At 38.3% G+C, this 17,206-nt stretch overlaps 2 protein-coding genes across 2 annotated transcripts in view; one reads left to right on the forward strand and one right to left on the reverse strand.

Moving 5' to 3' along the window:
* Positions 1-809, forward strand: part of LOC121426939 (mucin-17-like) — a 65,975-nt gene extending 65,166 nt beyond the window's left edge. The window contains exon 40 of the mRNA XM_041623359.1: positions 66-809. Coding sequence (XP_041479293.1) covers positions 66-145 — 80 coding nt within the window. The 3' untranslated portion in view covers positions 146-809. The remainder of the gene's footprint in view (positions 1-65) is intronic.
* Positions 810-4,650: 3,841 nt separating this feature from the next.
* LOC121426017 (mucin-2-like) overlaps positions 4,651-17,206 on the reverse strand; it is a 95,806-nt gene continuing 83,250 nt past the window's right edge. The window contains exons 38-51 of the mRNA XM_041622146.1: positions 16,392-16,559; positions 15,634-15,877; positions 15,068-15,193; positions 14,257-14,418; positions 13,442-13,653; positions 12,750-12,920; positions 11,869-12,036; positions 11,231-11,361; positions 10,153-10,328; positions 9,343-9,389; positions 8,520-8,693; positions 7,555-7,883; positions 6,647-6,704; positions 4,651-5,814 (exon numbers count right to left, since the gene is read on the reverse strand). Of these exons, the coding sequence (XP_041478080.1) occupies positions 5,525-5,814; positions 6,647-6,704; positions 7,555-7,883; positions 8,520-8,693; positions 9,343-9,389; positions 10,153-10,328; positions 11,231-11,361; positions 11,869-12,036; positions 12,750-12,920; positions 13,442-13,653; positions 14,257-14,418; positions 15,068-15,193; positions 15,634-15,877; positions 16,392-16,559 (2,456 nt within the window). The 3' untranslated portion in view covers positions 4,651-5,524. The remainder of the gene's footprint in view (positions 5,815-6,646; positions 6,705-7,554; positions 7,884-8,519; positions 8,694-9,342; positions 9,390-10,152; positions 10,329-11,230; positions 11,362-11,868; positions 12,037-12,749; positions 12,921-13,441; positions 13,654-14,256; positions 14,419-15,067; positions 15,194-15,633; positions 15,878-16,391; positions 16,560-17,206) is intronic.

The raw sequence follows: 17,206 nt of genomic DNA on the forward strand, positions 1-17,206 counted from the left end.
GTAATAATTTGCGTGATAAGAATTATAGAACTATTTATCCTCAATTTCTCTTTCATTTTCAACAGTATCTTCTCCAGAGGATATTAGTCGACAACAACCTCAAGAAGGTCCTAAAAAAGTTCGTTTCAGCGAAAGTGATGAATGATCGTTTATCATTTCATATTCTCTTATACCTTTAAACCTGTATATGTTTATGCCAAGATAATCATTTCATCTCATTTTCTTAAACTCTTTTCTATTTGTGGTAATTTCATGTATATATCTAAATCCTAAATGAGACATGGACATGTTTGCCTTTTTCCACTTTTGAAAGTTGAAATGCCTTTTTTTCATGAGGGGGTCATTTTATCATATACCTATTTCACTTCTCATAATCTCAGATTGTATTTATGGTAACAATCAGTTATTGAGTGAACTGAACAATCCAAACAGAGAGATCATTGAAATCTAATGACAAATAACCACGTTCTTGACATTTTGAAGTTTTTTTATTTTTCATTCCAGGTCTTCTGATTTAGCTTTACCAATAATTCTCAATCTAGATATTTTTATGACATTAGCATTACTTTAATAATATATTTTTACTGCAAAATCAATGATATTTTTCCTAACCCTTCCCGGTTCTCCTAGGCATTGGGTTGTTGCTGATGTCTTGGATGTGCAATATATTTGAAACACACATTTTTAGCAAAGCTAACATGGGAATCATGGAAAGATCACACATATATCCTAGAGTTTAAAAGTTCAGAATAATGGTTGCTGGTATCCTCTTATAGTCTTTAATGACCCCTTAGCCCAACTTTCATCAACTGGTGAATTAAAAGAATGCTGTAATTGTTAGAAAATATTGCGCCCATCTATTAAATGGCATATTTTCAGCAGCTTCTAGCGGGAACTTGTAAAAACATTTTCATGACATCTTAACCAATTTTCGCTGCTTTTGTCTAATCTTATTCTTTGATTATAATGCAAGACAAGTAAACAATATGTAATTGCTTACTATTCCTTAGAATATATGGAGTTGCTGAATGCCAACAAGAGATTTAGTGTTGAATTAACAACCAATATTTTTATTCCTTTTTAGCATTGCCAAAAAAAACTACAGTAATTGGAGGATATTAAAAGCAGATGGAAAACAAACATATGAGAAACTTTTTGTTATAATTTAGAAATAAACTTGCATCTAACTTTATCAGATTACCCTCGGACCATCTCTTCCCAATTATTTTATATAAAAACTTTTGATACAAGTACATAAAATTTGAGGAATTTGCAGTCTGTCCAAAATATATAAGCCATGGATGACATTTCAATCTTGAAATTAAGCATTGTTTGAGAAAAAAGACGGATGGAAAACTTAAATTATTGCTATTTTCTCAATCAGTTGGCTGAGATATTTTCATGCCTGTACAAATAAGGCAAGATATTTCCAATCTAAGGGATACTATAATTGCATGTTATTGTTTCATTTCTGTCTGTTCAGAGATCGTACATGTAGCAGTGGACTATGCCTATCCTTTTCAGGTTGTTTATAAATACATGATTTTCTTTGGCCTTCTGTGGATGGGTTGTGGTCTCTTGGTAGTCTGTTCTAGTTTCATGTTGCATAACTGTATCATTTGGAATACGGTAGTCATCACAATATATTACTTTGCCTTGATTACTGGCAATGAGAGCAATGTTTTATCGTCTTTGCCAGGAAACCCTCCTTTGTTAAAAGGGTCTTCAGAACTTGCTACATAAGCCCTGATAGTCAAAGGCTGCTATACCTTAATTTAAATGGTTTTGCACAAAACCAATTTGCAATAAATTTACAATTGATGGGTCAGTGGGTCAATTTGTAATTCAACAAATCAACTGTGTTGCACAAAACACATTACCGGATTGCAAATTTCTGGCAGCATGCACTCCCTAGTGGTAAAGGCTCGACCTCATGTAAATTGTAGGTAGATCTTCATTGGATCAGGTAGTTTTAAAAGCTCATTCATCCAATGTGTTTAATGAGAATGGCTATTCCAAGTACAGTACTACCAAATGTTAAATTAATTTACTGCCATTTGCCTTTATGCATCAATAATTTTGAAATTGTGTGCATTTCATTTTTATATATTTGCATTTAATATATTTGAAATGTACATTTTTATTCATTGTATTTTTGTACATTTCTTTGTAAATGAAGGAACTGATAGCTAACTAGTAAGATTTTTTTATTGTGAAAATTTTATGTTATCCTTGTGAAGGATAAAATTCTGAAACATTCATGTATATGTTAATGTAGGTTTGTAGGGTTTCGTTTCAGGTATCATATTCTCACAAGTTGCAGTATTCAAATTGTATACCGGTAGTATAATGTATGTCTTAAACATTCTTAGTCTGCATGTAGAAATTTTAGGATATTGTTTTTGCAAAAATTTTCTTTTTGTATTATGTTTGTAATACTAGTCATTGATGTTGAATGTATGCCATTCTTGTGAATATCTAAACTTGTCATTATTGACATCTGAATTATTTTATGACCCTGGGTATTTGATTTTCTGCAACGTGATATGGGGTACAATTCTCTTGCCCTCAAATGTCCAAAACCTTGGTAGAAAGATCATTTGTTGAGTCATCCCCTAAGTTATGGAACAGCCTTCCTGAAGACATTAAAAATGTTTTCACTTCTGAAACTTAAAAAAAACACCTAAAAACACATCTGTTCAGTTCTTTTTAATTGCCTTCAAAATTTCATAATAAAGTGCCTTGAGCACTCAACAGAGTGGATTTAGCACGATATAAGTCCAATTTATTATTAAGATAATAATTATCATCATAGTGTTATTATTATTATTACATTAGCCTTTTTTTTATAGAGTTGTGATCTCGTGATCCAACTTTCAAGATTCAAAACCAATCTGATATGCACTTATGTCCTTAAGTATCGCATAGAGGGCAGACTGCATCAGAAATCATGCTGCATTCCAACTTTAGACTCTGGTAGCCTCTTTGGTTCATCATCATGTTCAACTTCCACAGATTTTTTTTTTTTTGGGGGGGGCTTAAAATGTTTCTTTGCACTTTTTAAAAGTAAGTAAAAGGAATATATGAAAAATAATTAAATAACTGTGTAAATGAAAGCAAGAGATAAATTCCCAAACCTGATCAGGGCTCCATAACACAAAGATTAGCCATCAGTCACTAAATGAACTGACCAATCAATATGAATGTTACACGCGCATTAGGTTTGAAATACTGACCAGGGACCAATCAGTGCGCTTCTTGCATATTTGCGATTAATCGCAAACCTTTGTGTTACGGAGTCCAGGTTGTGAATAATTTAGTTGTCAATTGTAACATTTTGAAAAAAAATATGTAGAATCATTAATGAGTATATTTATCACATTTGGTGCTTCATGTTCGTGTGTCTTCCATACAAAGCAATGTCTTTGTCTTCTTTACAGTAGCGATATATAGAGAGTGTAGTATAGTATTTTAAATGTGTAAATAACAAATAATACTTTCTTTTTGGAGCAAAGTATTAGTCATGAATAAGTTTTTATCAATTGTAATTAACTTTAATTTTTTTGTATTGTAATTCTAATTATAAAAAAAATGTTATGAATGTTTCCTCTTTCTAAGAACAAAGATTCAATCACTTCATAGTATTTTTATGTATTTGTTTTTATTTTTTAATCAGTTTTCTATTACTTTTGTTTATTAATCATAAATGTCGTGGAACCAAGCTCATCATATAAAAGTCACATTGTTTTAAGGTTATTAGGCCATTCAACTTTATGAAAAACTAAAGTGGTACAATATATGATAGTAGAATCCTGTTTTATAATGAAATATTTTTTTTTCAGTATTTCTGTGTTATCATTTCATTAATTTGTGTTTTATGGGTTTGAGTGTATGGAGATGTTCTACGGTATTATCTGTTGCATCCATTGAATGTCCCAAAGTAGTTAACTACTGATTTTCTCATTCATGTGCTGAACATTTGCAGCACTCATAACAAACATCCACATCCTCCCTTGTGAATTCTGGCGCACACACACACATTAACCCACTCAACAGTTGCAGCACTCATAACATACATCCACATCCTCCCTTGTGAATTCTGGCGCACACACACACATTAACCCACTCAACAGTTGCAGCACTCATAACATACATCCACATCCTACCTTGTGCATTCTGACACCCACACACACACATTAACCCACTCAACAGTTGCAGCACTCATAACATACATCCACATCCTCCCTTGTGAATTCTGGCGCACACACACACATTAACCCACTCAACAGTTGCAGCACTCATAACATACATCCACATCCTCCCTTGTGAATTCTGGCGCACACACACACATTAACCCACTCAACAGTTGCAGCACTCATAACATACATCCACATCCTCCCTTGTGAATTCTGGCGCACACACACACATTAACCCACTCAACAGTTGCAGCACTCATAACATACATCCACATCCTACCTTGTGCATTCTGAACCCACACACACACATTAACCCACTCAACAGTTGCAGCACTCATAACATACATCCACATCCTCCCTTGTGAATTCTGGCGCACACACACATTAACCCACTCAACAGTTGCAGCACTCATAACATACATCCACATCCTCCCTTGTGCATTCTGGCACACACACACACACATTAACCCACTCAACAGTTGCAGCACTCATAACATACATCCACATCCTCCCTTGTGAATTCTGGCGCACACACACACACATTAACCCACTCAACAGTTGCAGCACTCATAACATACATCCACATCCTCCCTTGTGAATTCTGGCACACACACACACACATTAACCCACTCAACAGTTGCAGCACTCATAACATACATCCACATCCTCCCTTGTGAATTCTGGCGCACACACACACACATTAACCCACTCAACAGTTGCAGCACTCATAACATACATCCACACAAACTTCCTCACACCTCTGAAAAACTCAAATATAACAAGGAGACATTTGGGTCCTTTGTATTGCACTGTAAAGTATCTTTATTCATAAATATTAAATTTAGAAACTCAAACTCGCATTTAATACGCAATTCTGAATAAACTAAATGATCATATTGCACTCTAATGTCCATACTTTATCAAATTATTCAATGAAATTGTTTAAATCTCATTTAAGGGAGGGGATGTTATATTCAGACATAAATAATAACTTGGTAAAGTTTTCTTTTTCATTCAACATCCATAAGTCAAGGCTGATACAGCATGTCCTTGGAGACCATTATAAAAAAAAGTCTCAAGGTTGGGTGATGCAAGAAACTTATTCAATTGCAATCAATCTTGAGTCCAAAATCAATCATAATGCTGGACTTTATCAGGAAAATGCCATTTATTGCTACTCTGTATCTTGCAACAGGAAGTATTGATCAGTTAAAATTGATATATCAGTTGCAAATTTTCAGGTGATAATGCCAATGATCAGAAACGAGTATCTTGCAACACCTCCCAAAGACATGGTGCACATGGTGTCCATCAACAGAGTAGGGTAGTTAGCGTCTTGTGGCTGCACACTCGGTTTCCTGGCATTCACATCTCTCAATCTCTGGAAGATACCCGATGACCGTGCTGCCGTCTGGACAGGCAAGCTCTACCTCTCTCACCGTGTCACCGAGGACACCCCGGCAGCAGTTGCATGTTTGGTCCACGAAGAGTTGGTTGAGCAGTGTGTCGCACTTTGAGGGGCAGAAGCCGTCGCAGGTCGTGACAGGAACGTCCGTGGCGATGCAGCCATCCAGGGTGAAGTTCTGTCGGCGGTGTTTGGTGGTGCACTGGTTGGGCTCTGCAAGAGGATTAATAGAAGAGAGAGATATGGAAAGAAGGAGACAAAAGAAAAATACACGTAGGAGAATCAGAGACAGAAAGGGGGAGGGATGGATACAGAAAAAAATATAGAATTATATTTTGAGAGATATAAAGGCAGAGTATATCCAGAGAGAGAGAGCGATAAACATGCAAAGAGAAACAGAGAAAGCAGAATTTTAGAACAAAATTCATTATGTGCAGGCAACAAAATGACATGCCGGCAAACCATACTACCATCCTACATGTAGGCTTTTTCTTGTGCAGAAAAAAATCTTAAGGTTACAAAGAGATCATTGTCTTCTTGAGGATACTGAAGGCGTAAGCAGAATTACGTAATATTGCCCTGATATTGGTGCCAACTGACAACCAGAGTCACGTTCATAAAGCCTTGCTAGAATAACAAATGCGCAATTTCTATAACAAATTTATCATCAGCCAATCAGAGTGAAGGATTTCAGTAGCTTTTAACTGTTACTGCAAATTTGTTATAGTAGCATGTTTTATGAAACAGGCACCCGAACAGAACAAGCAAAATGATCACTCTTTCATGCAGTCAGAACAATACATGTAAAAATATCTTGTATCACTGAAAAAACTTTGGTGGACAAGGAGCACAGACACACAACTTGACAGAAAATAAAACACCATCTTGTTTTTTTTGTGATCATAAGACGTTGAAAGAAATTAACGGAACATCGTCTTCTACATGTAACATTGTTCATGAAATCTCCGGTAAGAAAAGCTCGGATCATGAGTACAAAAAAGATCCTGGTGGTTTATGGAGAAAGTTGAAGAAAGTATGCACTCACCAGACACTTTCCTGCAAACGGGACAGCATTCCCCATCTTCAGTAACAGCGATATATCCCTGCAGAAGACAAAAAGGGTAAGGGAAAAGAAATATTTTATAGACTCGATAAAATAATTATGACAATGATAAAGTGAAAGAAACTGAATTGACCTATTGTTGCCTTTATTATACATAATAATAATAGGTCCATTTATATAGCGCAGTTACTATGTGCATATACTCTACTGCGCTTTGATAATTGGTATCATATTATTACCCCGGCTGTAGCTGAGCCGCCATATTAATAGGCGCTGAAGCGTTCAAGGAAGCTACTGTAGTTTTTATGTAGAAAATCACAAATTTATATGTAGAGCTCATAACTGAAGAAAGCAATTTTGCATTTCATGGTTTTACATCTTCCTGTGTTAATGTGCTTAAGAGGAGTTTTACAGATGCAAATGATCAAACAATGAATGAAGATGATCTCGTTTGTCTGGAAAATGCCAATTTAAGGCTTGGTCCCACAGCACTTACAGATGCAGAGAGGATGTAAAACGGAAAAGAATCTTGCTATCCGTTGGAAAACGATATGTATCCGTTGTGTACTCTTTGCATACATGTTTCATACGCTCTACATCCATGAGCATCCGTCCTCTGTGATTTTCATTGTTCGCTCAATTTGTCCATTGTCTGGAGTGGATGAAAACGACAGGCCAACCCGAAATTTAGCTTTATCGCTGTATCCGTTATGAATATGTTTTGTGTCCGTCGGCCAGTGGGACCAGGCCTTTAACAAAGAAACTTAATACAATATTTTACTTCAGCATACTACTAGCGATAGAAAGAAATGTAGAACGGGGAGATAAATATGAAGATGGTGAGAGAGAGAGAGGAAGAGTGAAGGGGGAGAAAGAGGGAGGGATCGTACCTCTTCACATTCAACTGGCTCGCATTCCGTCTTGCAGACCACGGCCCCGTTCTCACACAGGCACGTCTCGCATTGCCCCCTCTGCCAGACCTCGCCTGCATCCCTCATTGCCCCCTCATCGTCCACACACTGGCAAGATGACGGGAGAACGCACTCATCGTCATGGTTACGGTAGTAGCCTGGCTCGCAGACGCATGTTTCTTCATCTTGGTGTGACGGCACGGAGCAGGAAGAGTTGAGCTGGAAGGTAGCTGCATTGCTCAGGTCTGTACAGGTCACCATCGAGCAGTTGGTGGCTGGGGTGGACCATACTTCATTCTCCCCGCAGGCTGTGAGGAGAAAAGGTACCAAACAAACCACATGATGATAAAGCAATTACTGCTGTCAATGGTGATGATGCCTAAAAATGTAAGTTAATGGTAACTTTCACTTAATCTTTGGCTTTAATTTGCTGTGGAGTGATGTAACCGAAACAGAACCAAGATGACTGTTGACAAAATGAATAAATAATAAAATAGGGTATTTGTATTGTGCACATACATTTATCCACCTTGTTAGGTGCTCAAGGCGCTCCTATATTACCCAGCTAAGCTCAGCGCTCATAGCGCACACAGCTTTTTAAGGAATTACTTCCTACCGGTACCTCCCTCTCTCTCAAAATAGGCACTAAACATACCACATGATCAAGCATTTTCTGTTCTCAAGGGCCATATTGCATTGAACTCAAATCACTGACTTGAATTTACAAATACGTACACAGTGCACAATATTAGGCATTTTTTTTTTATAAAGCTTCATTTCAATGATTAATATACTGTAGATGACACATCAAGAGTATGACCACGCTAATACAATTCACTTTTAACAGTCAGACTTTGTACATTGAGTAAAACTTTGTGAAACACCCCAGGTTATGAAATATCATGATGAGTTTAAAACATTTTTTGAAAAGTAAGAAAACTTACGGCAGCTTCCTGAGTCACAATCAGCAAACTCAATGTTCTCTCCCTCACACTCTAATCCTCCGTAAGCTGCCGGTGGGCTGTCTGGGGTACGCTCTCTGTAGATGCCGTTGGTCACATGGCCACAGGTCTGCGGACATTCTGACCAGTCAGACCACTCGCTCCATCCACAGTTTACTATTTATGGGATAAGAAAATGGAAGTATTGAAATCTGAACTATGCACATGTATATGTAAGAGTAAGTATTTCATTTTCCTGGTAAGATACAATTGATTCTTATCTTTGAAAATTTTGATATTATTTAGTTGTGCCCCGGGGGCCACTTCCTTTCACGAGTGGATACCATGCCCGACCATGGGGTATCGAAAAGCACCCTAAACACGTATTTTCCATATTCTGAAAATGCACCCCTTAACAAGTATTGGAAACAAAACGATACTCTTGGCAAGTATTCTGTAAAATAAACCCCTAAACAAGTACAGCGATATTTTATTGTTATGTCACGGGTACGTTGGTTGTCGGTTTTACCTTTACACAGTTACTTTACTTTTGGGAGATACCAAAAATATTTCCCTCACTAGACCCATATTGCCCTCGTCTTCGACTCGGGGCAATATGAGACTAGTTTGGGAAATATATTTGGTATCTCCCTCAAGGCCACAACTGAGAAAAACTCGAAATATATCCTTCAATATCTATCAAGTAACCACATGAATACCTCATACACCACAACCAGACACACTAACCACTGTCCATACATACATATATCCCAACACACATACATGTATGCATTATTAAATGGATATATATGACATTGATCATTACCTGCGCAGTCAGCTTCTGTACAAACAAATGATCCACCTTGGCAAGTGCTGAAAGGCAACAGAGTGGACAGAAATGATTTAAACTAGATTGAAATGCTAATTGCTCATAAAACAATCCAGATACAACGAGGAGAAACAAACCTCTCATTGTCATATGTGGATGACATGAAAATGAATCGGTTGTCTTGATGGAATAGGGTTGAAAAAAAACAACAATACAGTACTGCCATGCCAACATATTCATTGTTAAACCAAACAAAGAAACCATCACTTGACTCTGAGACCTGTCATTTTGCTTATCCCAATATCATTCTGAGCCCTACACCTATCAAAACCCTAAAGAGCAATTGTCACAGGAGCAGATGCCAGGGCCCCATCCTACAATGAGTTATGATCAATCAGATCAACCTCAACTATGTGGAAATCCATCAATGTAATATATTTTTTACAGGAAATTTGCACCATGCCCTCTTTGTAAACAAAGTGAAGCACATGGAATATTGAAGAAAAATATGAATGCATGAATATACATCATATCTAAAAAGTATTTTGGACAAACATGCATTATTGCTGTTGACTGGCTTTCCATAGTTGTGGTTGATTGGATCAATTGCAACTCTTTGTAAGATCATGGGGTCCTGGGACCGTCTCATCAACATTTTCGTCCGACAAGTTGTCAGATCTGACATCTTCCCTTGATTCTGATTGGCTGAGATTCACTGTTACTATGGTAACTGTCAGAAAAAATGGGACTTAATTTGTCTGACAAGTCCTTTCATGAAACACTCCACAGGTCACCCTATGGACTTACCAGTTATTGCATTCTCTGGTAACCACCGCTCCAGGGGGATACTCCACCATCCCATCAAGACTAATGGATGTTATGGATCCATCAGGAAGTACAACCTCGGCTAGGTCACCAATGTGAGCAGCATCAAGGAGACATCGGCAATCACTCTGCTCTACACAGCGGCCATCTTGAAGGACCTGGTTGATTGACAATTAAACATGAATTAAGCGTGAATAAATGCAGGTTATTAGGAATTCAAATGCAATTTTGGTCAATGTATCTCAACAAAAGGTCTATTCGGTGTCTTTGCCACATACATGTACAAGACTTCCTAACTATTTGACTGATCATGCAGTAATTAAAGGATTGGAATGAAAAAAAGGACCCTTTACAAGTCTTCCTCAGAAATGCTTTGGCAAAAGGTGTCTCAAGAGTTTTGTCAAGATACCTAAATATACCCTATGCAAAACACCACTGCATGATGAGGAAGGGATCACTGAATTTGAAAGCTTTTGATCTTTAGTGCCTGATCTAGTGTGGCAATCTTATGTGCCTTAACCTATTGCCTACTGGAATCTGAGAGTCTTTGTACAAATTAGCCTATGGGTATAAAAGAATTCAGTAGGGATCGGGTCTTAACAGGAATCCTGCTCAGCTTCTACTCCTTGCTAATACTCCAGAGGGCCATTTCATAAAGCTGTTCGTAAAGTTACGCACAACTTTACAAAAAACTGGAACATGTTCTTATGTCTTAAATGAATGGCATAGGGATGCATCATCTAGCACAAGAAGGGGTCACCAGTCGTGCGTAAAGTCATTTGTATCTTACATGTACAAAGAGCTTTATGAAACACCCACCATTTATGCATAGAAAAACCAATAGTGAATGTTGGAAAGCCTCGGTATAAGGTTGGAAGGGTGGTTGAGAAGTAAGCGTTCCAACATTCACTATTGGTTTGTCTATGCGGAACTGGAGTATTAGCAAAGAATAGAAGCTGAGCAGGAATCCTGCTAAAATGTGGCTTGCCTAAAATTTGAAGAATATATGTCTTTCTTTAGTGTAATTGTTTTGATCAATAAAGAAGTATGTGGTTCATACCTGGTTACCAGGACAAGCACATCCAGCAGTGCAGTTTTCCAGGAGACATTCCGTTCCTTTCTGGATATCAGAACAGGTGAGAGGGCACCTGTTAGCGCAATCACTGGCGACCAAGTCGCCCTCACATACAGCTATATAAAAGAGATAGAACAGGATGAGTAATGAAGTTGCGTCTTAATAATACATTAAACTGAAGACATGAGATACTAGTCATCAAAGTTGTCATTATTGGTAATTATTATAGACCTTTTTCATTATATAGATATTTTTAATCACCATTACTTTCATCATCATCATCACCATCAAAGTATGAAAATCATATGTTTTGCTTGTCTACACTCCTAGGCAAATATATGTGCCAAGTCTCAATGGCAGTGGGCAAAAACTGAGGAAGTAGTTTGCTCTGCAAGATTTTCAAATGTACTGCCATGATATGCCATAACCTGGCAATACAGTACCTGGCACAGAAAAAAACATGTCTCATAGGATTTCACTCCAAGACCGATGTGTGGGTCAGGTCACACAAGGAAATAGATGGATCTTGGCGATTTGAATCACATTCCACCCACCCACCCAACCAAAGACCGATTCCTATACATCCCCATCAAACTTGGAAGGAGTATACATGGTACACTTACGTCCACAAGGCTCCATGTTGCATCCTTTAGATTCCAGAAGAGAGCCATTACATGGGATGCCTCCATAGGCAGCAGGTACAGTGATGTTACGATGACGCCTTGTAGTACCTCCATCACAGAGGGCGCTACAGTTAGTCCACTCGGTCCATTCACCAAGGACACAGTCAACTGTACAGAAAGAATAGGGAAGGCACTTAGCATAATTGGAAATATACTTCACTCCAGACAAACACACTGACTAGGAAGCCAGGAGCAGTGATTTGGTTGTAATTAGCTTCAGCATATTTCTCTCAGAATCATACTTAAAATAATAATACTGCCCAGTTGTTTGGTGCTTGTAGCCATCCCCTTGAGATATCAAAATCTTCTAAAAACTTTTTATTAAACTCTTAGCTCTTTATGCGCCTTGAGCACTCCACAGAGAGGATTTGGCACTTTATAAGTCACATTATTATTATCATAAAGACCTTTCCTTATGTGTGGAGTGTTGTGGCCCAGTGGATTAGTCTCCAGACTTTGAAACAGAGGGTCGTGGGTTCGAATCCCAGCCATGGCGTACATGTAGTTTTCTTCAGCAAGAAATTTATCCACATTGCACTGCACCTAACCCAGGTGAGGTAAATGGGTACCTGGCAGGAATTTATTCCTTGAAATGCCAAGCGCGTAAAAGCTGCTTGAGCTACAGCCAGGGTAATAATATCTAAGCCCTTTGGAAGCGCATAGAGACGTTATTCATAACGTCTTATGCGCTATACAAGGACTATTATTATTATTATTATGGTTTACTTATGAAAAACAAAATAATTTCTTGACCAATATGAACTTGGTTTCCACACCTTACTTATATAGTTGGTTTAAAAACAAGAAACCCTGTGGCTTACCTGGGCATGGGTGTACATTGCAGGCAGCGGTTTCCGTAGCTGGTCCTTGACATTCCTCTCCTCCATACTGTGGTTCTGGACACCCGCACACCCTGCTACGGTTGTGGTATCCACCGGCGCAAGGTGCCGTACAGTCACTCCATGGCTCCCACTCGCACCATTCACCATCAGCTGTTAAATATTTTAACAGGGAGACACATTCACTGGAGATCCAAAATGTATGCAGGATAAAATTTTCTACATAACACTCACTTCTTAATTTCAAGTAACCTCTCAGAGAACATGATGCAAAAGATTGTCCTTAGTAATATTTATTCCAGGACACCCGAGAAAGTTTTTTTTTCAAATCATGAGTTTATCTGTTATGACTCATTGTCTTTGACCAATCATCCATTTAAAAAAGAGTTGTACATGCAAATGGTAAATGTCCAGTACATAAGTCTGATTCAACAGTACACATAAGATTGTTGTGACATTCTGATATTCTTCAACACAAATCAATCCAAGATCTTTTCCTTTGATTTTCACTAACATCAGTTATGAGCTCCCAAAGTTCTTGCTGACATCATCAGTCAGTGACATTCACTAATAAACACACACTATACAATCATCAAACAATATCATAACAGTGATGCCGTTCATTGGATTTGAATTAATGTCAAATGACAATACAACTTCCCAAAAGCACTCACTTGGACAAGGGTCCGTATTACAATCCTCCATCTGGATGGCATCACCCTCGCATCCCAGTCCTCCATTGCTAGGAGCAGGCATGGAACAGGACCTGGTCCTCACTGTGATACCATTGGCACAGGTTGCATTGCAGGTGGACCAAGGGGACCATTGAGACCAGTTCCCATCGCAGGTATTGTTGGTGCACATGACGGTTCCATCTTTACAGGTGCTGAAAAGGAGAGTTTAGAGTATTAGGTACCTTGCCATGGTCACATCCATGGCCTTGTCACATGGAGGAACTTAACTCCTAACATGCCAGATGAACTGCAGCCCAGGGGGGGGGGGGGCACTCAAATTATATTTTGATGGGGGTGTGCCTCACGAAACCCTAAGATTGGGGTCTAAGGCACTGACCACAAGGCTTCAGAATGGAACTTTTGTCTTTCGGAGTAGCTAGAGAACTGAAAATTAGGTCTGAAATGGAGGTCATCAAAGCGGCACGTCCCCGTACCATCAATATATGTGAGTACCCCCTCCCCCCCCAAAAAATTGCAGCTGTATGGGAATTATGTACATTGTGCAGAGGGTCATGGGGGCATGTTAAGAATTAAACCTGCTTTCCCGGTCTCCCAACAATTTTTTCCTTGGAGATACAGGAAGAATCAATGAAAGGGAAGGAGCTGTGCAGGATTCCTGCTTAATGCTGAATTTGAAAGAAGGTTAGGCTTTTCTTAAGGAACCAAAATATTTTGGCAGGTCTGGCTAAGAGCGTGAGTGTCATTGATTAGAACCTTGAAATTCACAATTTCTCTTCTGGGTAAAAAGTACGTACCAATTATTACAAAGGTCCTGCGAGACGAGATCGCCACTGTCATAGGTGGTTCCACCCACAGTGCAGTTGGTAGGGCAAGGGTCGAGGTCACAGGTCACTTCCTCTGAGGCAGGTCCTTCACACTCTGCTCCACCATGCTGTGCTGGAGGATTGTTAGGAGACCTGAGGGTGTTTCACAAAAAAAGTTGGACATAACCATACCTAAATTCCTAGATGTGAATGGAATATTGCATTATTATTGTTAAAATCATCATCATCATAATCATGATTGTCGTTCCCATCACAGTCAATGTGATCATCAGCATCATTAAAATATTTGTGATGATCATCATAAATGACATTTTCCTTATCATCACTCATATCGCAATCAATCATCAACTTAATCTTTGCCTTCATCACCGACATTATGTTCATCACAATCATTGTCATAATTTCTATCATCATTGCCATTATCATCATCATCTACATCTTTCCCATTACAATCGCCACCATTGTCCTTATTAACATTATCATCGCCAATAACATCGCAACTTTGAACTTGACATACCATTGCTTTTAGAATAGAGGCAGCCAATATCAAGATCATCAACCTCATATTGACTCAACACACAACAACACAAAAGTTCTTATAAATGAGTAAATTGCAATCGCTAGTCAAGATTGTTTTTACATGTTCATTTAAAAAGACACTGACTAAAAACCAATCAAAAATCTTGTTTCAAACTCGCTCTTGATCGCAAACTTCTTTGTACAGAGCCAAGAAATATCATTAGTGTGATCAACCACATCATCATCTCATTCCCATGGTTACCTAAATCTGGTCTTGGTCCCATCACCACAAGCGGCAGAACATCCAGTCCAGCTAGACCAGCTACTCCAGCTACAGTTCACAGGACAAGCCTCCTCACTGCAAGTCACTACTCCATTCACACAGGAGCTGTGGAAAAGAAAGTACAGTGCTTTGAACTATTGACTACTGAATTCTGTAATTCACATACATGTAGGTTTCGTACAGGCACACTCAGTTCTGGTAGACAATGGGTTAACATGCTAAATCTAATTCCTGCAGGCCTTGTACAGGGACATTTAGCATAGGATTAACCTTTGACTACAGAATTCTGTAAGGGGATTTGTACAGGGATACATTGTTCTAATACGCAACAGGTTAATTGTTGTAATTAAAATTATAGCCTGATTGTCCAATATTAGACTGGTGTAATTTAAGTAGGTTTGATTATAAGAAAGTCTAAAATTTACTCAGATTATGAAAGAATGAAATGAAATTATTCATGATAAAGGGATGAAGTTCTTTTCAGACCAAGACTAACTACCTCCTGATCCCTCCTCAGATTTATTAAATATTGAATTGGAACCTACCAATTCCTACAGTCTTCAGTGAAGCTGGAACCTGGAGGATACGAGTCCCCATACTCATCGAGGCAATCACACTGCTCCCGAGGTACGCACTCTCCTCCCTGTTCCAGGGTGCCATTGGGGCAGCGACACCCGGCAACGCACCCCTCTTCCTCCACACAGGTGAGTCCAACCTGAAGGTCAGCACAGGTGGAGGGGCATTTGGTGGCACAGGTGGTGTAGACACGCCCTCCTTCACATTCATTCTCTGTATGATGAGGGGAAAGGAAAGGTGAGTAATAGGAGAGTGTTTCATGAAGCATATAGACAGTGATTTGTACTGACTAACTTGTTCTGAGCCAATCAGATGCAAGGATTTCAATACGCTTAAGAGCTGTCAGTGAAAAATCACTGATTATCTGTTTCATGAAATGCTCCCATAATATAATCCAAGGCTCAGGTTATCTTAATGGACAATCCAGCATTGAATAACCAAGTTTTTAGTTCTCGTGCTTTACTGATATAATAGGCCTAGCTAGCACAAACACCAAAAGGTCAGAGCCATGAGAACAATTTTTTATTACTGAGGGTGCTGATGAAATTTTGAAAAGCAAAAAAAAACTAAAAGGTTTTCACTGCAAAAAGTATGTCATTTTGATTATTATTATTTATTATATATTATTTATTATTATTTATTAATTCTTGAGTGAAGGAATGGTCGATTAAAGAGAAAATCCTTACATTCATTGGCACTGTTTGTCATATTTTTTGGTAAATCTTACCGCACTCTTGAGGGTTGCAGGCGGTTGTTTGGATGGCCTCACCAACGCAGGGTGCACCTCCATTCTTTGGTGCAGGGTTGGAGCAGTTTCGATAGCGGAAGGCAGTGCCACCGTTGCAAGTCTTATCACATGTTGTCCATTCAGTCCACGGAGACCAGTTTCCATCGGCTAGCATAGTAGGAAAACAGAAAAATTATTGTTGATTATTTATAGAAAATTGGAAAAGGAAAGTACATGATTTCATACACATTCATAAACACGTCCATTCAAGCATGCATGCATCTTTTCTTTGATATAACAATAACAAGGTAGAATATGTCTGCACACTCTTCCATTGTTGGACAAAATTAAAAAGTTTGTCACAGAAGTCAATAATTTGAGCCTGGTGTATAAATTTTTTGATATCAAGCAATTTCTAATTATTTTGATAACAAACATTATTGAATATCTATCTCTGCACAACAGATGTTAATATTGTGTCTTGTACATCTTGATTTACAAGAACTGCAGGCCTACCAACCTGTACACAAACAAAATGGGAGTGATTCATTTAAGAAATAGGAGTCACAGCATATTTCCCATAGATGACTGTACATAATACATGTATATGGACAAAAAGAGGAGTTTTCTTTCCCTATGACATAATGGCCTGTATTCTGAAGTCAGGTTTAACTTAGACCATGGTCTAACTCTGTGCTAAAATTATGGGAAGCCAAAAGTATCAAAATTTTTATTAAGTTGTATTTTTCTAATGTTTACAGTGCTCTTTCCTGATTCATTGTTGGTGAAGACAATCATCTATTTATACTTCCTAG

This window comes from Lytechinus variegatus, chromosome 13 (genome assembly GCF_018143015.1).
Source record: "Lytechinus variegatus isolate NC3 chromosome 13, Lvar_3.0, whole genome shotgun sequence".
Taxonomy (NCBI): domain Eukaryota; kingdom Metazoa; phylum Echinodermata; class Echinoidea; order Temnopleuroida; family Toxopneustidae; genus Lytechinus; species Lytechinus variegatus.